The following is a 21,496-nucleotide window of genomic DNA, read 5'->3' as shown; positions in this document are numbered from 1 at the left end:
AAGTCACATAATCAGAATGCAGATAATTGAATTTCTACTGCGTTCATTAATTCAGTGTGGAGGTGTGTGTGAAGACTACTATGATGAGCTGTCACAGCTCAATAAAATCTCAGTCAATTAATTTTTTCATTATCTTAGTATTACATCAACAAAACAGTGAGGTGCGTATGCATATACACATACGTATGTGTATATGCGCACGCACACGCGCGCTCTGTTTCATACAGACGCATACACGTTAACTCGAAAATGCAAGGCGATACCTTTCTGAGTCATAATCTATATCATTTTCTTTTTTTCCTTCTTCATCTTCTTCAGGGAAACGTCTGTTCATCAAGGCAAACTTGTGAATTGCGTCTTCTACCGAGTACTTCGTCTGCCCGGAGACGCAGGCCTCAATGTCTTCCGAATTCAAATGGCTCTGCAGGAAGAGGTGAAGGCAGCTGTCCGAGAGCAGAAGCGCGTTCTGTAGGACCCTGGGCAAAAGAAACAAGGAGACATCCTCAGTGAACAGGGGTGGACAATTCGAGGGCAGGAGAGAGGAGAAACGTTAGAAATGTGCCACCGCAATAATTTCTCTACTATGGCAAACTTTGCATCAATTACAGACTCTGCCTATTAAAAGGATGAAAGCATATGTTAACTTTTATTCAATTATTTGGAAATTTAGGTGAGTAAAACCACGAAGCTAATAGTTAACAACATCTGTTAAAAGAATAACATCAAGGACGTTTCTTCAATTTAACCATCTGTTATGACCGTGTGGATTAATTATGGAAAGATTCTGCTGATAGTCCTAGAAATTTATTCTACTTAAAAAAAATTTTTTACTGCCAACCAGCATGTCTGTTCTGTGATCTTTATTGGCTAGGCTGTCATCAAACATCAAAACTTTCCACTGCCATTAAAAATTATATTAAAAAGTCAATACGTTTCTCAGCATGTTTTACATTTTAAAACTTTACAAGTATACTTATGTACATGTTTACAAGAGCTAAGTTGAGAGGTGGCTTTGTTTTGAATACCTAAAATTGGCGAGAAATTTCTCCATACTCTGCAGTAGCACTGTGTATCCATGTTATTAAAATAAGCCATCAAATAAAATTGCTCCCAGCTAATTTTACCATATCTATACTTAAACCATGATGATTCTGTGGTAAGTACATACTAGCCTTCCCATATTCAATGTCAAAGTTTACAACGAGTACAGATTTCAACCAGTGCATCAGAACTACACGGAAAATTAAAAACGACTCTAACAAATCCATACATGCTCAAATTCATATTATTACTGAATGTGGGTTTTCTTTCTGAAATGCATGTCTTGGGAGGGGAAATGAAGTCAGAATACACCCTTATTTTTAATAAAAACCCGTTTCGTATTTTCAGGGAAGATCCTGATGTATGATAATTTAGTCTCTACAAATAGTTCAATAAAGATATAATACAAGGCACTCAGACCAGATGGAAGGGACAAAACTAAAATACTAAAACCTGAGCATAATTTTGCCCAACATGGGATTTTTCATAGAGAGCTCTAAGAAAAACAGATTATGTATGTCAGGCCAAATGAACCTTGCCTTATAGTCTGCATTTTTCCACAAATAATTAGGAAAAGTGAATCTTTTCTGGCCATGCATATTAATTTACTTAAAATCCAAGGTCATTACAAGATTTCCTTTTCTTCAAAATAAAACAGAGGCAAAAGTCTAAACACGTACAGTATCACAACCAAAATGCAGCTTCGACAGGCTTACCAAATGTAGCCTGGGAAAATATTATTTACTGGCCCTACGAAAAGGAAAATGAAAAGCTTTGTGCGTTTTGAAAGGGCAAAACTCTCAAGCAAAGCAGCTAAATACTTCCCTTCCCTCCATGTCTTCTGCCCTGGCTTCTCCCAGAAGATGAGCGTGTCACATGGTAAAGATTAATTTACCAAGTACAAGTAGTAAAGTAGTAAATCCCTTTTACTACTCTTTGAGATTTATTTTCTACATTTACAAATGTTTACCACTCTTGTTTTAAATACTTGAAATCAAGAGAAGATTTATGTGGCAACAGACCATTAATATGAACTTGCATCCATTGTGAAGTTTGCACGGAGTGTTTCCTGCGCCCTTCTGTCTGTCAGTGGTTTTCCTGCCAGCCAGGGTACAAGTAACTGCTCACAGGATTATACTTACTGCTTTATTTCTGTTGGAAATGTGTTTTATTTTCTTTATAAAATAATGGGTAATCCTTAAAATTGATTTTAGATGGTTCGAGGCATTACACCACAAAAGTAATGAGCACTAATGCCAATGATATTGGACACAAATTCATTTTAGCTTTATTTCACGTCTAAAGCAATTCTACTGAGCCTTGAACTGCTCACGCGCTGTTATTAACTTGCTGGTAACCTAACACACGGGTACAGCAAACAAAAGTGATCAGAGTCCAGGTTGATCGGGACCTCAAGGCTACTGTCCTTTTTCTTGAGCTATAATTCAATTTCCAATTTTACTGTACATTAGACTCATTATTTCCCAGTGTTTTCTCTTCTGCTCGCTACTGCCACCTGGAGGACATGCCCGTGAAAAGCGAGAGGGAGCCCGCACACACCCAGCTCACAATTCTGAAGTGGGAGAATGTGGCTGGGGAGGCAAGATCTGAACACCACACAGGCCTGGAGTTCAAATACAGTACATCTGAATGCCCGCTGGCTGGCTAAATGTATCCTACCATACCCCATGGGTATGGCCTTTAAAGAAGCAAAATAATTTTTTAATGTACTTATGATTTTTTTTTTTACTCAGATAATTCATTTCACAATTAAAAATACAAAATTTTGAAAGCATTTTCCCATCTGGTTCAGTGAGCGTAACCACTTCATTTTAAGTAACACCTGGTTTACTGTATTTCAGAGAACGTTGTGACTGCCATTATCATAGTATTAAATCCTATTTTTACCTTAGTCATATAGTCAAATCCTATTTTTACCTTAGTCATACCACACTTTCCACAAACAAATCTAACAGCAGAAATTAACTTCAAACTTAATATAAAGAGTACTTTGTAAAATGGTCAATAAAATGTCATCTTTATAAGCCTCCATAAAAACAAATGTATACAATTTTCAAGCCTTTACAAAAGGAGCAACAAATAGCCTCTAGAATTTTACAGGGATTTCTGAAAAGATATTTACAACATGAGTCAAACGTTATTCCTTTCCCCATAACAAATTTAAACTAAACAAAGCAAATCTTGTTTTTCCCTTGAATTGGACACAGTTGAAAATCTGGTTTTCCTCAACCTGATTTTATTAGGTGTATTATATACCAGTTCAGTTGGGAACAATATATAGCTATGCAAAACCATTTAATCCTAACTAAGGATGCCCTGTCTACTGAACCCAATATAATGATATATACACATGTGTATAGTGTGGAAGGTTCGCAGTTGGATGTAGGGGAGAAAGAATTTAAGTCAGCCTGTTTACCTCTTACCATGAGGGAAAAAAAAAACAACCTACAAATCTTCTCCGAAGACATTCATGATCTGTGCTATGGTGCCCTCTATTGAACACAAAGACTTATATTGTGTGTGTGTGTGTGTGTGTGTGTGTGTGTGTTTGTGTTTCCATGGTATCCTTTCACAAAAAACTAATATTCCTTAAATTTTTAAGAAATACAAAGCTGTAATAAAAAGTCTACACTGTAAGGCACACGTAGTTATATTAATGGGATGAATTCAGCAAAAAAGGAAAGCTGGCTCCCATTCATGATATGAATCAAACAAAAAATTAGTAGGACTGCCATGTTTATAGTTAGGGACTTACCAACACAGTTTATCATTTTAGTCCATAACTTTCTTTTCCCATAACTATTAGCAGAAGTGACTTACAATTTATAATTAGCTAGGGAGGGAAAATCCAAACGGGAGAGTATAGCCAAGATTGAGGGAAAATGAATGTATTTGAAAAATCTCACACTCATACTGACCAAATTTAACTATCATGTAAGAGTTCTACTAATTATAAACCTGCCAGATCCTAGAATGAATATGCCTCCACCTTTCCTCTAACTTCCTTGTTTATAAAAGTGAGATGATACCCAATTCCTAATATTATTGTAGGACCTGAGCTAAAACATGCAAAAAGCTAGACACATAGCAAGTGTTCAATAAACAGTATAAATTATTATTCTTTGGCACCTAGTCAGAGGAACAACTTTCCAACTCCTTTATGAAGACTGGCCTGGATGCGTACTTTGTTATTAAAGATGTATTACTGAGGCGCCTGGTTGGCTCAGTGGGTTAAGCGACTGACTTCGGCTCAGGTCACGATCTCACGGTTCATGGGTTTGAGCCCTGTGCGTCAGGCTCCGTGCTGACAGCTCGGAGCCTGAAGTCTGCTTCGGATTCTGTGTCTGCCTCTCTCCCTCTCTCTCTCTCTCAAAAATAAACATAAATTTTTTAATAAGAAAGTATTACTCCACCTTAAGATGAATATATATATAGTATACACACACATGTACAGAGACAGCAGCAATTTGGTTTTAAAGGGTTTGAACATATATACTCTTCTTGGTTCATAACTTCAAAACTTACATAAAAACCAGATTTAAAAAATACATGCGATGATCAAAACGGAGGGGGACAAAACATAAGAGACTCTTAAATATGGAGAACAAACAGAGGGTTTCTGGAGGGGCTGTAGGAAGGGGGGGATGGGCTACATGGGTAAGGGGCACTAAGGAATCTACTCCTGAAATCACTGTTGCACTTTATGCTAATTTGGATGTAGTTAAAAAAAATAAAATTATCAAAAGAAATACATGTGATAAATCTACAGCACAAGTATATATCACATTTGAGCGCTGTGGTATCTTCCCTCTCAAGTTCCTAGAAGTACTACACAAAAAACAAGGTACAGGCCACTGACAGTGACCACTACTTAGCAGGTACATCATGGAGCCTCAGGGGATGTCAAGCTGGGGTCAGGACACGGTGCTGAGATGGCACTGAGACCGCCGAGTTGCAAGTCACATCCCGCTTCCCAAAATGGACTTGGGCTCAGGGGATCCCAGGGGAAAAGAGCTGGAAGGTTGCTACTTCTACACAGACTGGACAAAGCTATGCATCCGAATCCGAGGGACACAGAACGGAGGGTGAGGAGGACCTGAAGGGGCCACGGTATTTAGGCCATTTAGGTCGGGGGTGAATCCGGCCGTGTGGTATTATAGACTCGTTGCTTCCTTCAGGTTCAAACCACGTAGAAGCACCAGCTTCACTTTTAATGTGAAACTCACCAGCTTGGAGACTAATGTTCACACACCACAGTGGAACAGACACCACAAGCGAACTTGCTGTCTCTTCTCTGATTTGACTTCTGGATGGTAACCCAGACCCAATTTTAATGAACGTAGCCATCCCCTGGTAAGTACATAGGACTTTCCCACTAGAATGGAAGCTTCAAGTGGATAAGGATTGGTGTCCATTGTGCGCAGTCCAAAGTAGTCACTTACTAAATAGGTTTCCAGAGTCCTTACCAATGCATCATCTTAACGACACAACCAACTAGGGCAGCAGTGAATGTGCTACATCATCATACCCTTTATAACAAAGGCACACAAGAATTAAGTGACTCTTCCAAGGTCGGATGGCCAGAAAAAAATTAGGAGTTGTGACTTATAGGAGACCTGGAACCCAGCTCTTCAAGCTCCTGATCCAGGATACTTGCTGCTATGACGTCTGCATCAAATTCAATCCGCAAACAGCCAAACGACACAGTATGTAAAAATAACCAAGCACAAGCCTAAGCGCACTGCAGCCAAATGACATTCGTTCAGTCATTAATTTGGCAGATCAACTGTGGAAAAAAGGTCGTATTCAAAGCAGCGAAGTGATTCCTGGTCAAAAACACATGCCCTGAGCTTAACTCAATGTAAAGACAGAGACACATGCTGTTCTTTGACCTCCAAAAAGGAGACCTCTCTACGGAAGACAAGCGGCCCCCCAGTGCTGACAGGGACTGCAGGATTTGGCTGTCCCCACCCAGGCCCCACTGCCAATGGCCAGTCTGCAGCTTCCTGAACAGCATCTGCACTGACGGGCCATTCGGCCAACTTGGACAACTGGGGCCACATCTTAAGGGAGACGCCATCAGCCACCTGGGTCTCATACAGACAACAATTAAAAGCAGAGCGGTCTCCAAAGGAAACGGGCAGAAAAAAGTTGACCAGGCCTTTGTTCCGTCATGCCTGTGATACCCAAAAGAATACCACTGTAATGTTTTCTGAGGACTCGGCTTGGTTAATGGGTTCTTATGGTCTCTTGTCATTTTTAGTCCTCTGTTCTTTTTCCTTTCTGGCCCTCCTTCAATTTATAATCGCGGATATTTCTGTATGTCTCCATGACCCCTTCCAAGGAAAGACACTATATCAACTTAATGGAAATAAATATTAATATTCATGTGCATACTTAATATCCAAACCCTTTATGAGTGAGCCATATGGGGAGAAGGCAGTATATTATTTCAGGCTGGCTCTAAGGTCCCATGGAGTGAATGAACTCAAAAGGAGATTACTGCAGACCCTGAAGTCAGGAGAAAAAGAAAGACAGCTTAGGAAGCTGGGCCCTGCCACTAACCAGCAGTCCTATGACTCAGCCTATTTCCTTATCTATAAAATGGGAAGTTTAAAAAACTAGCTCAAAGCTATTTCATGTTTAAGTGGATCAAAACAATAACAGCCAATACCACACATGACATGTCACACTATTGTGAGTGCTTTCTATTCATTAACTCACTTCATCCTCTCAACAACTATATGAAGTACATACTATTATTAACCCCATTGTATAGATGGAAAAAAACAAAAGCACACAGGAGGTAGAAAATGCTCCCAGCCCCTCAGCTCATAAGTAGCAGAGCCAAGATTTGAACCCAGACAGTCTGGCCTCAGCATCTGTGTGCAAACCAATGTGTTGTCTCACAGGATGGGTATTCTAGCATTCCGGAGTGGGGACAGAAAGAAATTATAGCGGTGAGAATTCAAGTCGTTTTAACTGCACTGCCTACCATCACCAAGCAATCCAGAGTTAATAACCCACCGGGACTATTCAACCACCAATAAATACTCCCTTATAAACATTCCCTCCAAAGAGGAGAGTTAAAGTCTTCCTTTAGAAGAGCCCAGAACAGTATCACTTAGCAGCCAATGCACTGGAGAACGGATTTTGGTCTGTCGATCCAAAATGTTGTAAATAAAGATAGTTTTTAAGTAGCACCTTTTTAATAAAGCACGTTTGCTTCCTCGCAAATTTTACTTTTGTCAGCTGAACTCCTTAGTAATTTGGCTCTGCTTTACAGCTTCAAGGACCACAGATTTATTCATTACCAGAATCAATTAGCTCATTGTTTTCCTTCTAGAAGATGTGGTCCCAGATGTGCACGATAAGATGTCAGCCACAAGATGGCGCTCTAATATAGGAAATGAACTACTGAACTAGGCTCTAGATTATTAATATCTGGAACAGTGATATTCTTCTCCCCCACATAATTATAGGACACTCAACTTTTGCAAAGCACTTTGCTTACAACTCCTGTACGGCCGCAAGAGTTTCCGCACACTTACTTTCTGAGGAAATCTTCCAAACCCTGACGACGCTGATCTACATGCTGGCGATTATTCATGTTGAAAAACAGGTTTTTAGATGGAAGTTCTGGCAGTTGCCTTAGGAAAAAGAAAAAAAAAATTTTTAATAATCAAATCAAGGTGGGTTAGTGACAAAATTTCTCCAAGCGAAAGCAAATTATGTTATAATTATCATATAGTTGTATATATTATAGGGTATATATAATAAGGGTATAAGATAATTAATTAACTTAAAGAAAAACCCATTTTTAAAAATTTTTGAGGGCTTTCATGCTCAATACTCAACAGGTTAGCGAAATGCAAGTGATAAATTTTGTATTCAGATGTAGCAGCCACAAAACTAACTAAAGCTATAGATGGCAATCAAGAAGCCTATCAAATCCTTCATGTTTTCTGTATCTTAATGCATGACAAATTTTAAAATATTGAATATAAAATAATAAAGCCTCCCCAGTATCACTTATTTAAATCACTTACACCAGCAACGCATTACTTTGGAGTCTCTGCCTCAGCCACACAAATTCTCTGTATCTTCTTCGCACACAGGATGTTTTCATTGTAAAACACATGCTATTGGTCTGTTTGAAGAAAAAGAAAAATACAAGCCCCATTTAAGGAAAAAATGTTTTTTCCTCCATCTCGAACTCACCAAATGTGCCCATGTTCATTTGCATAGGATTTAAAGAAACCGAAAGCACAGTTGCACTTGTGCCAGATTCCAATCTTGCATAAAGCCCACCACTATCTATTACATCCCTGAAAAACAGCCGGGATGACATCAACGCGCAGTGTTGTCCTGGGGCAAAGCCTGACCCTGCCGTCCCCTGAGTCCTGAGGTAGCCTCCTGCTCACCTATTAGTACTGCTTTCAAAGATGAATCATAAAAATTAAACAAATCCTGCAGTCTAAATGACCAATAAAAACTCGGGGTCATCCCTTCCATTTTAACACCGTCCATCCATGAGGCTGGAGAAGCCTTTGGGAATTAGAGACACCTTCTTATGGCCCTTGACACGACACCACGAGAAGCCATCATATCCTTGATACGGCCATCAGTACAGATCACACAAACCGCCAGGTTTGGTGGTTTTCAGGCATCCTGAAATCACTTTTTTTTTTTTTTTAATGTTTATTTTAAGTAGGCTCCACACCCAGAGCGGGGCTTGAACTCACAACCCTGAACTCAAGAGTCTCACGCTCTACTGACTGAGCCAGCCAGGCGCCCCCTGGTATCACTTTTAAACAAGAGAAGAGCATTCTCCTTCTCTACTAGATGTGCAAGGGAGTGCGATCCAAGGTAGAGAGAGGCTTGTGGTGCGCAGGGACAATTATACCCGTGGGGAACCCACATGCCAGTTCTGGCCCTGCCATATGGCAAGTCACTTAAACTCCAGTTTGCTGAGTGGTAAAATGGGGGGATGAAGTAGTACACACCTATTTTACTGGGTGGTCGTAAGGATTGATGGTAAGTACCTGACAAATGTTATCTATTAATACTGTTATTAGATAGGAGATGTCGGTTTGCTTCCAGCTACCCTAAGGCAGACTTGGAAAAGCCACCTACAGAGTCCCCATCCTAAGCAGAACAGCAAAGCTTCTCCTCGGGGTAAACCCAAGACCAGTAAATACATGTTTCTCCTTTCTCCTTTGTGTAAAACAAGAGACTGGCAGATACCTGACTAATGGTTTCGTAAGATTTCTGTTCTCTACATTTATTTCAAACTTCTATTTCATGATCTTTACCTTGCCAAATGAGAGTGTTTTGGGTCCCCAAGATTTTTATTCTTTCAAAAATCATGACTATCCTACCACTTAGCACCTAAGCACCCAGCAGTTGTTTCCCTTAGCGAATGTGAGTGACTATGTGCCTGAGTTCTTAAACCACCCCCACCCCCACCCCCATGAAAGGTACGGCACAGCTCCTGGTTCTCCTAAACTTGATAAAGTTCAGGAAACCTCAGAATGCAGACAGATGAAGAGATCTTCCCCCAAAGGAGCTACTGGTCTAAAGCCTGTCACCTTTGACAACACGGCAGCAAAACGCACAAGATGGAGTCTGGGGCACAGTAACATTCTGTATGTGAATTTCAAAGCCTACTACAGCCTCACTCTAAAGTGACCCCTAGGGACGGAGTCAGCAGACCGTTCACACCAGGACGAGTGTCCTAACAAGGCCTGGGCAGGTGTCCTCTAGAGGACCAGGCCACTGCAGGGACTCCTGACACCTCAGGTAGGACTGAACCAATTTCAACTCCCTTTCATTTCTCTGTTCTGGATTACTGTGGATGTCAATAATGTGGGTGTCAGTTGGAGATCCACCTGGTACCTATGCCAGACAAAGGTCCATCCATAAGTCCTTCATTTGCAGGACAAGGTTAGGAGAGCATATACAGTTCACTAGTTTACAATTCTAAATAAATGCTGAGATTCCACAGTCACCTGGTATCATTTCTCTTGAGGTTCATTTAAATGGGTTAACTACCGGCTTCTCTACTGCAAAGCCCTATGGGTACAGCACCTAAATGAGGCTGACTAGAGCTCTCTAGTCCCCCCCACCCGGCCCCCCACCTCATTCCTAATCATAAACAGGTATGGATAGTTAGGACCAGACTATGCTGAGATCACTAATTTTTAAGTTCCTCTAAATCTGTTTGCTTATTCTGTTATCTCCCAAGCCAAGAAGATTTAGTCATTGTCAATGTATTAGCATTTCGGAGACACGCCAGAACACCACCAAATAATATTTGTGGAATCTATCATTTCTGGCTTGAGACAGACATTTCTGAATTCACCTAATGCAACTTATGTAGCAGAGAAAAAAATCTACGCTTTCATTAACTCTCTGAGGATAATTAAATTTCATGTCTCCCATGAAGTGTGATAAGGACACACAAATTTTTCAGAAGAAGTTAAAAAGGCAACTAAAGAATTACGTTTCATTTCCAAATGCTTACTCTTACATACTCATAATTTTCCACACAGAACGCATATCTGGTGGGATTTTATGAGTAAAACCAAAACAAAATCAAAATACAAGGTATACCCTGGCAGTGGTCTTCAACACAATCATCAAAAAAAGCAGTTCTAAAAAAAAAAAAAAAGCAGTTCTGAGTTTTTATTTTCTAAGTTGGAGAACTTTGAAAGAAAAAAAAGGGAAGAAAGGAGAGAAAAAAAAGTTTTATGGCTGATGCCTGGGTGTCTAATCTACCAATTTAACTATTTACAATGGGAAGATTAAAGGTGGCTAGATTTTATTTCACATTGCATACAGTCACAGATAAAATCTGAGTCTATGCTCCCAAGAGAAGTCTGGACTAAATCAGATGGGAAAAGGAACCTATCTTCACGATCAGGTCCAATAAACTATAGCCTGTGGGCCACATTCAGCCTGCCACTTAGCTTTGCAAATAAAGTTTTATTGGAATACAGTTACATCTATTCATTTGTGTATTGTTTAGAACTGTTTTCGCCCTACAATAGTGGAATTGAGTAGTTTTGAGACAGAATGTATACTCCAAAGCTGAAGACATTTACTACCTCAGTGTTTACAAAAAAAGTTTGCTGACCCTTGTTCAAGATGATTACAGAAGGCCATACACCACACAAAAATGCTCGAGATTATGATAAAGTATTACTTCCAAATAAAGTACATCATTTCTAGTTATTTACGTATGTTAATTATGAATCTAGACTAAGGCAAAATAATTGCACATATTTATTTTCCACTTTCTTATTCTACATATATAACCACTGCACATCAGTTTCCCAGAAAGCTCTATATCCTCTTAAAACCTAAGATTTATCAGGCAATCTATTACCCAGAAATATGCTATAACAGATCATAAAGAAATACCATTAATGAGCTATAAATACACTTTAACTGTGAATTTTAGATGTATTCACATATTCATACATGAAGGCAATAAACTTTAAAATATTAGTATTAGCAAAGGTACAATAAGCAATTCTAATGAGTAATTTTCCAACTTAAGGAACCAACTTACTACTCCGTTTGAGACACAGGCATTAGTTATAATCATCCAAAGTCAGTTATTTGAGATAGGAACATTTTTACAAATATCAACTTGAAGTATAACAGTGTGTCCCATCAAATGCAGGATACCTAAAAACTGCCATGATTTCTGCAGACTATTGACTGAATACTTACATGAATACATATCTCATAGTCAATATAAGAATGCCAAAAGTCCTCCTTCTGAATCCGAGGATCTCGAACCCAGACGCTTACAAATTCCTGTAAAGGCATCATAAACAAAGGAATATGTTTCAGAATCGCAAGCAGGGCTGGAAAGAAGAGAGAAGCACACAGTACTGGAACAAAACTGAAATGAGCGTGGTTGTTCATTCTTTAAAAAACAAGAAGTAAAGCTAATGAATCAGGCACTATGGGAAGTCCAAGAGCATTTCTGCCACAAATGGAATTTTTAAAATGGTGTAAATCCAACCTGGGGGTCCTTCTAGGGAGTCTTACAGGTTAATGAAGACCGTAAGAAAGTAACTGATGTGTCATTTTGAATCGTGAAATATGTTCAGATTTTTCTCAAATCTTACTTTTCTTTCTTTTTTTCACTTTCTTTACAGCAGCCATTTCTTACTTTTTTCATCTCCCTACGTTAAAACCATAGGCCCTGGGGCACCTGGGTGACTCAGTCAGTTGAGCGTCTGACTTCGGCTCAGGTCATGATCTCGCAGTTCGTGAGTTCGAGCCCTCAAATTCGGGCTCACTGCTGTCAGCCTGTCAGTATAGAGCCCGCTTCAGATCCTCTGTACCCCTCTCTCTGCCCCTCCCCCTCCTGCGCTCCCCCCAAATATAAATAAAAATAAATAAATAAGTGAAATAAAAAAACTATAGGCCCTACCTGATAAATCCCTTCCTAGAAGAAAATAGAAGAGTGGCAAAGGACATGTGATAAGCAAGCAACGGAAGATGAAAATGACTTTCTACGCACCCCACCTTCATGAGAATAAGCAGCAATAACTTAGAAAGATGAAACCCTTTTACCCAATACTTTTCTATTTTTTTAAATACACTTTCCCATATAGTAAATAATTTCACCTTCTTAATAACCTCATGTTACGAGTAAAAAGAGATGTTAACAAAAATACCTGGTAGACAATCTTGTTCCTTTCAAAAGATAACAAAAATTGGAAATACAGGGTAAAATTTAAAACACAATGCTTTCCAAAAAGTGCTCTTTACTAAATATTCTTAGTATAAAAATATGACATCATATACAACAAACGATTATTATGTTTGGCATGATAAATCTGAAAGTATTAATTTATTCACTTGGTGATCACAAATTTGCTAACTGAATTTTTAAATCTTATTACTTATTTTTAAAGATTTCATTTTAAGTAAGCTCTACACTTACTTAAAGTAAGTGTACTTTACTTCGGGTTGTGGGAACCCGAAGATTAAGAGTTGCACGCTCCACCAATTCAGCCAGCCAGGTGCCCCAAATTCTTTCTAAAGATCTTATTTTTAGATAATCTCTATACCCAACATAGAGCTCAAACTCACAACCCCAAGATCAAGAGTTGCATGCTCTACCGACTAAACCAGCCAGGCACCCCTAATTCAATTTATTTTTTTAATTTTCTTAAGTTTATGTATTTATTTTGAGAGAGAAAACACGAGTGAGCTGGGGAGGGGCAGAGAGAAAGGGAGAGAATCCTAAGCAGCTCTATGCTGTTAGCACAGAGCCCAATGTGGGGCTCCATCCCATGGACTGTGAGATCATAACCTGAGCCGAAGCTGGATGCTTAACTGACTGTGCCACCCAGGTGCCCCAAATTTAATTTTATTTTAAATATTTCAACTTTTTATCTAAAAAGGGTGGGCATCAAAGCTGAAATCTTAGGCTTCTGTTACTGCTTTGTGCTGGCACATCTGAGAGGCAGGCTCTGAATGTTTGTAGAGCAGAAGCAGAAGAGAGATGATGGTGTTTTCTGGACAGAGTACCTCTATTCTGTTACACAGATCATAAAATGATATTTCATTCAGCCCAGGGCATTTTTTAAAAAGGCGAAAAAAAACAGCTCACATTCCCTTTTGACACCTATGAAGTTTCACCTTTTTTAAATTTTTTGTTAACGTTTATTCATTTTTGAGAGACACAGAGAGAGAGAGTGCAAGCAGGGGAAGAGGAGAGAGAGAGGGACACGCAGAATCCAAAGCAGCTCCAGGCTCTGAGCTGTCAGCACAGAGCCCGACCCGGGGCTTGAACCTACGGTCCAGACCGCAAGATCATGACCTGAGCCGAAGTGGGATGCCCAAACGACTGAGCCACCCAGGTGCCCCTCAAATTTCACCTTCTAAGGCAACATATACTTTGTTCTTGAATTTGAGACTTCTGCCCCACTGCCTGCCCGAAGGATACAGGGATTATGAGTTAATCTTCCCAAAAGTCTTACTTTAAAAGCTTTTCTTTATGTATTTTTTTAAGTCATTTAGAAGACAGATAATAAAAATAAGACAACATAGTGATGCTCTTTTGGCCATTATTTCTCAAACCCCCTTTTTTAAAGTTTATTTTTATTTATTTTAAGAGAGAGAGCAAGTGGGGGAGAGGCAGAGAGTGAGGGAGACAATCCCAAGCAGGCTCCATGCTGTCAGCACAGAGCCTGACGTGAGTTGCAAACTCACCAACCGTGAGCTCATGACCCAAACTGAAATCAAGAGTCAGACACTTAACCAACTGAGCCACCCAGGCGCCTCTCAAAAGTACATTCTAAATTGTAAGAGAAACTGTTCAGAGATGGAAACTGAAACAAACCCAGGCACCCTGCCCTTAGTCTAACTGTCATTTCCGTCTCCTGTGAGTGTGTGTGTGTGTGTAACTCATTTCCCTGCAGTACTTTTCACACACCCAGAGCTCTTAATGGACTAATCATCAATGAATCAATGAACAGAAGGGAAAATAGGTTAGGAAGAGAAGACCAGAATACAAAGCAGACCACATTTATCTTTCCAAACTATGCACCTCCCCCCTCCCCCCCACACACACTTAGGGCTGCATTCTGGCTTTCATGGGCCTTGGGGACTTTTGCCTTCATGAGACCTTTCTGCCACATACACCAAAAAAAAAAAAAAAATCAAAAATCATACTTTATAACCACACTGACATAAAGAGGAATATATTAATATTATATATTAAAACCTTTCATTTGATCTGAAAGTTCATTTTATTTTTCTGGTTTAAAAGGAAATTAAAACATTTTCAGTGGCCGACCAACACATGAAAAAATGCTCCACATCACTCATCATCAGGGAAATACAAGTCCAAACCACAATGAGATACCACCCTCACAGCTGTCAGAATGGCTAACATTAACAACTCAGGCAACAACAGATGTTGGCGAGGATGCAGAGAAAGGATCTCTCTTGCACTGCTGGTGGGAATGCAAACTGGTGCAGCCACTCTGGAAAACAGTATGGAGGTTCCTCAATAAATTAAAAATAGAACTACCCTATGACCCAGTAATTGCACTAGTAGGTATTTATCCAAGGGATACAGGTGTGCTGTTTCGAAGGGGCACATGCACCCCAATGTTTATAACAGCACTATCGACAATAGCCAAAGTACGGAAAGAGCCCAAATGTCCATCAATGGATGAATGGATAAAGAAGAGGTGGTATCTATCTATCTATCTATCTATCTATCTATCTATCTACAATGGAGTATTACTTGGCAATCAAAAAGAATGAAATCTTGCCATTCGCAACTACATGGATGGAACTAGAGGGTATTATGCTAAGCGAAATTAGTCAGAGAAAGACAAATAACATACGACCTCACTCATAGGAGAACTTTAAGACACCAAACAGAAGAACATAAGGGAAGGGAAGCAAGGATAATATAAAAACAGGGAGGAGGACAAAGCATAAGAGACTCTTAAATATGGAGAACAGACAGAGGGTTTACTGGAGGGGTTGTGGGAGGGGGGGGGTGGGCTAAATGGGTAAGGGGCATTAAGGAATCTACCCCTGAAATCATTGTTGCACTATACGCTAACTAACTTGGATGTAAATTAAAAAAAAAAAAATTAAAACGTCTTCATGTTTTAATGAAAACCCCTAAAAGCAGTGTGGGCCTTGATCACCACTATGCCTACACTGAGCAAGGCAGGACATTGATAACAGCAGGCAAGGTTATTGTGCATGCCCCCACTCCATCCCTCCACCACCCTACAGCCAGAAGGCACCCAGTCATCAGGTCACATGTGGGCCATGAGCCCTCACAGGGTGCTGGCAACTCCACTTTTCCACTGGAGAGGCCGAAGTTCTTGAATATACCAAAAGGGGAATTAAATATTTCCAACAGCTCAATGTTCTGTATTTTTTTTCAAATGTTTATTTTTGAGAAAGAGAGAGAGAGAGCGCGCGCTATGCACACTAGCTAGGGAGGGGCAGAGAGGGAGCGGGGGACAGAGGATCAAAGCAGGCTCTGCACTGACAGCAGAGAGCCTGCTGTGGGGCTCGTACCCACAAACTGTGAGACCATGACCTGAGCTGAAGTCGGACACTTAGCTGACTCAGCCACCCACGTGCCCTTCAGTGTTCTATATTAATAGCAGAAGATATGCACCTGTAACTGAAATAGTGGGTCTCTACACAGACTAAACAAAAATGAAAAGAAAAGGAAATCCATTTGTCAATGTGCTACAAACTTGTGATTAAAAAAAAAAAATCTAAACTGAAACTATAAAACCCACAGTTACTACAGTGTCACAATGCCCCTGACCACTCAACATTCTATTAATCGATGATGGTAGCAATGACAAATAGTTCTGGGAAAAAAAGGGGGGGCTTTTATTTCCCCCCACTATTTGCTTGCTACAGCCCAACCGTTAACATGTAAGCTTTGAGTAACATGTCCCGTTTCATGGAAAGAGCACTGAATTTATGGTCACAAGACTAGGGATAAATTCTGGTTCGCTGCATTCTAAATTATGAACTTATTCACTGAGCCTCTGTTTCCACATCTGGAAAATGGGAATAATGCCTGTTCGAACAATATCCCAGCTATTTGTTACGAGTATCAAATTATAAAACACCAGTGGAAACCCTGGGAAGTTTTTCATTAAGTACTACATGAAGGTAAAGTATTATTACACAGAAAGGAAAATGCTTATAATAAACCCAAAGCATTGAGACCTTCCCACAGACACTGGAAATAAAAAATTAAGCTAAACCAATTGTATGTGTTTCTTAAAGTACAAAAAATTATTAATTTAAGAACCCAGCAGCAAACACGCTAACACTGTAATTTTTCTGCAAAACTCAGACTGACCTAAGGATTTCACAGTACTTGCTCAGAGCAAGCGCCTCATAATATTTATAGAAGGGATGGACAGCATAATGAAAAATTACAGTAAAAAAGTCTTTTCTTCATCTCAATGGGTTGGAATTCTCAGACTCTGCTATTATTGTTACTTATTAAAGTCTACTCTTTACATAGGGAAGGACATGTTGAATACATATTCTAAAACTTTGCTGGGGGAAAAAAAGTCTTGTAAGAGCAGCAATGCATTAATGTTTATTTATTTTTGACCGGGGTGGGGGGGTGCAGAGAGAGAGGGAGACAGGGAATCCGAGCGGAACCCAACATGGGGCTTGAACCCATGAGCCGTGAGATCATGACTTGAGGGCAAATCAAGGATCAGACACTTAGCCTACTGAGCCACTTGGGCCCCCCAAAAACAGCAATGCATTTTAAATGCACATTTAAAGTCAACTATGGTGCTAAAACTCCAACTATTTTTTCAATCTTGAAAATTTTTAACTTGGTAGGAGGGCTAAATATCCCTATACTTTTGTGGATGGTGAGCTCTTCCCTTCTCACTCTCTTAAACATCGCTAGGGCCCTGACAGCCACCCCCAGCTGCTGTCTTTCACACCCAGATGCACTTCCAGGATGATCTCATGCAAACATATGCTTTCGAGCACCCAGCAGGAGCTGATGATTCCATCCCCAATCCAGCCTGGGCGTCTCTCCACATCTCCAGACTCTTGCCTAGAAGTCTCACGAGCACAGAGTCTATACCATTGCCACACACCCCATCCTGCTCCCCCATCTCATCTCCAGCAACCCCGCCCGAAACGCAATTATGCCAGACTTCGCCTGCACCCAGTTCATCCCCCACACTAAGACAAGAATGGCCCCAACGCACACATCTGGGGATGTCACTTTCCTGATAAAAGTCCTTCAAAACCTGCGCCATAATTTTCAAGATCAAGTTCAGACTCCTTAGGTAGCACAACATGATTTTCACTCTACTCATGGCCAAAGGCAAAACAAAGGTCGCCTACATGACATGCCAGTCCAGCCCTCCATGCCTTTGAACATACTGTTCCCTCTGCCTGGACTGCGATCCCTACCCTACTTTCCGCTTTCTTCTTCATCATCATCTTCCTCTAGCCTTCATGGTCTGCTAACTCCAATTCTTCTTTCAAAATGCAACTCAGTCTCTGGAAATCCTGCAGTTCACCCAGTCTGATTCATCTGACTCTCCTCCGAGCCCCTAACACCTCCGGGCACATCCTGGGCACTGTCCCTACTTGCCACAGCTTACTGTGCTGTGATACCTGTAGGTCCCCTCTGTCGGACACTGAGATCCTTCAGGGTAGCCCAGGCCGTCACAGCCGACCTGGGGGCCTGACACAGCCAATGCATTCCATTAATATCACCTAATGAATAAATGAATGCCTGCAGGAATGAATGAACTGCCTTCGGGAAAAAAACAAGATCCAACCTGAACTGGAATAAAATCCTCATCCGCTTGGGTTCTTGGACTCCGTGAATTAATGAGAAGTTATTTAGCAGCTGGTCTAAAGTTTATCTTAATTTACCAAACCCCTTCCTCTAAGGGTGTGCCAATTAACAGCATATGGCTACGCGAGCAATGTTTAAGATCTATGAGAACAAACTGTTTTCGAGCACCCTAAAGAACTCTAGAAGCACCTATTTACATAGAAATAATTGAAAATCATTCTGATAGCTTCAATAACTTGGGTCCCCGAAGACCTGTGCCAGACGACAATTTGTTTGCCTAGTTGGAGTTAAAATATGTACTTGAAAGTAATAAAAGTACATTTATTTTAAAATATTCTATAATTCAGATGGGCCTCCCCTCCCCCACCCCGCAATTAGTAGGAATTAGTGAAGTTTCGCCGTACTTCCAGCTATGAATAGCACACCCAGGAAGCCAAGGTTCACCTATAATCTCTTAATTAGACGCATCCCTCACGATGCTGCCCACCATCCTTCAAAGGAATGTTGACAGCTTGTCAGCCGCAGAGGACAGTTCCGAGTTCCACACCTACAATCATATGGATTTCCTCTGAAAATTGCTTCAGCAGCAGCAGTCAGTCAATTTAATAACCTTATTAAACACTTTAATGACTTCTTGGGCCTAATGACTGTATCTAGTGTGGAGGAAGAAGCCAGGCAGAGTAGAATTAAAAATTTAAACTAACTGATCCCTACTGTTCTCCATGTGGGAAAAGGCTTCTGAAGAAAGAGAGACTGCTAGACTCTTTGAAAATCTAATTCCTGTGTTCTCTTATAATAATCGCTCTTTGATTGTAATGCATCCTGTCCCCCACCACCACTGCCCCAGGTTCAACCTTTGTCTATTTACTCGTCTACCTTGTCTTCTCTTCCTTAGCCCTGATAGGAGATGAAATTAACAATAAAAATAACTGTATTATATAGAGCACTGTGACAAGCGTTTTACATATGTTTTTCTTTAATCTTTACAACAATTCTAAGGAAGCGGTCAATTAATTATCTGTCCCATTTTACAGATAAGGAAAGTAAGGCTTCTAAAGCTTAATTTAAGCAACTGGCCCAAAGCCAAACAGCCAACAGACTGAGCTATTGGCCATTTCAATATTCAAACTCAAAGCTTGTGCTCTCAAACATTCTATCTAGCGGTACTTTTGGCAATGATAAATCTCAGATGATTTCCATCTTCTCTAATTATTTTGGAGGGAAAAAATTATCTTTGTTGCTCTTAGCCAGTATCAGTTCAGACGACATGCTCTTCTCAAAGGCTTTCTATTCCATTTTTATATTTCTAGCCCCAAGCACAGTAGTAGCACATAGTAAGTCCTCATGAAATGTTTGAAAATTAATCAAACAACTGATTACAGAGATAACTCAAAAACAAAGAACGTAGATTCCGTATGCTGAAAATTACAAGATGCAGTTGAAAGAAATCAAAGAAGTCTACACTTCTCTGTATATGTCTACATAAGTATATGTCTGTATTGCGTTCATGTATTGAAAGACTCAACCCAGTAAAGAGATCAGTTCTCTCCAAACTGATCTATGGGTTTAATGCAATTCCTGTATAAATCCCAGTAAGATTTTCTGAAGACACAGATGAGATTCTTCTAAAATTTACATGGAAAGGGACAGACCCTAGAATAGCCAAAACAATTTTGAAAAAGTACAAAAGAATGAAAAGAATCCCCCTGCTGCAGTAATCAAGACAGTACAGTATTGGGAGAGGTACACAGATCAACAGAACAGAACAGAAAACCCTGAAATAGACCTATACAGGGATGTCCAACTAACTTTTGACAAACGTGTAAAAACAATTCAATGAAGGGGGCGCCTGGGTGGCTCAGTCGGTTAAGCGTCCGACTTCGGCTCAGGTCATGATCTCGCGGTTTGTGAATTTGAGCCCCGCATCAGGCTCTGTGCTGACAGCCCGGAGCCTGAAGCCTGCTTCAGATTCTGTGTCTCCCCTTCTCTCTGCCCCTCCCCTGCTCACGCTCTGTCTCTCTCTGTTTCTCAATAATAAACAAAAAAAAAATATTTTTTTAAATAAAAAAACAATCCAATGAAGTATAGACAGCCTTTAAACAAGTGGCTCTGCAGCAATTAGACATCGACAGGCCCAAGATGAACTTTGACCTGACCCTTGCACCTTCCACAAAAATTAATTCAAACAGATCATATATTTAAATGTAAACACAGGGGCGCCTGGGTGGCTCAGTCGGTTAAGCATCCGACTTCGCTCAGGTCATGATCTCACGGCCTGTGGGTTCGAGCCCCGCGTTGGGCTCTGTGCTGACAGCTCAGAGCCTGGAGCCCATTTCGGATTCTGTGTCTCCCTCTCTCTGCCCCTCCCCCGTTCATGCTCTGTCTCTCTCTGTCTCAAAAATAAATAAACATTAAAAAAAATTAAAAAAATAAATAAATAAATGTAAACACAAAACCATAAAACAGGAAAAAATATGAGAAAATCTTTGGGTCCTAGGCGTAGATGAAGAGTTCATCGACTCGATACCAAAAGGATAATACACATAAGGAAATGGTTATACAGTGGACCTCACCAAAACTAAAAAACCTTTCCTCTGCAAAAGACCCTGAAAAGAAGTTGAAAAGACAAATGACAGACTAGAAGAAAATATCTGCAAATCACACATCCTTCAAAGGACTTGTACCTAGACCATATAAAGAACTCTCAAAACTCAACATTTATGTGGCACCTGGGTGGCTCAGTAGGTTAAGCGTCTGACTCCTGATTTCAGCTCAGGTCATGATCTCCGGTTCCTGAGTCTGAGCCCCACATCAGGCTCTGTACTGACCACGAGGAGCCTGCTTGGGATTCTTCCTCTCCTCTCTCTCTGTCCCTCCCCACACAAGCTCTCTCGGTCTCTCTCAAAATAAATAAATAAACTTAAAAAAACAAAAACAAAATTCAACATTAAAAAAAAATTAAGAATTCGATTAGCAAATAGGCAAAACACACACAGAGACCTTTCATCAAGGACATACAGATGGCAAACAAGGACATGAAAAGTGGTATAACATCATTAGCCA

General features: G+C 40.2%; 1 protein-coding gene and 1 long non-coding RNA gene across 5 annotated transcripts in view; one reads left to right on the top strand and one right to left on the bottom strand.

Annotated features, from left to right (window-relative positions):
- SNX10 (sorting nexin 10) overlaps window positions 1-21,496 on the bottom strand; it is a 75,422-nt gene that overhangs the window by 1,999 nt on the left and 51,927 nt on the right. For all 4 annotated transcript variants that reach the window (XM_030308132.1, XM_030308131.1, XM_030308130.1 and 1 more), the window contains exons 3-6: window positions 11,803-11,889; window positions 8,112-8,212; window positions 7,614-7,712; window positions 264-476 (exon numbers count right to left, since the gene is read on the bottom strand). In XM_030308132.1, the coding sequence (XP_030163992.1) occupies window positions 264-476; window positions 7,614-7,712; window positions 8,112-8,212; window positions 11,803-11,889 (500 nt within the window). The remainder of the gene's footprint in view (window positions 1-263; window positions 477-7,613; window positions 7,713-8,111; window positions 8,213-11,802; window positions 11,890-21,496) is intronic.
- LOC115509006 lies at window positions 69-928 on the top strand. The gene is made up of 2 exons (XR_003967187.1): window positions 69-161; window positions 319-928. It is a non-coding gene; the product is annotated as an uncharacterized LOC115509006 (long non-coding RNA).

The sequence above is a fragment of the Lynx canadensis genome, chromosome A2, assembly GCF_007474595.2.
Source record: "Lynx canadensis isolate LIC74 chromosome A2, mLynCan4.pri.v2, whole genome shotgun sequence".
NCBI lineage: Eukaryota > Metazoa > Chordata > Mammalia > Carnivora > Felidae > Lynx > Lynx canadensis.
This window is presented reverse-complemented; position numbering and strand designations above follow the sequence as displayed.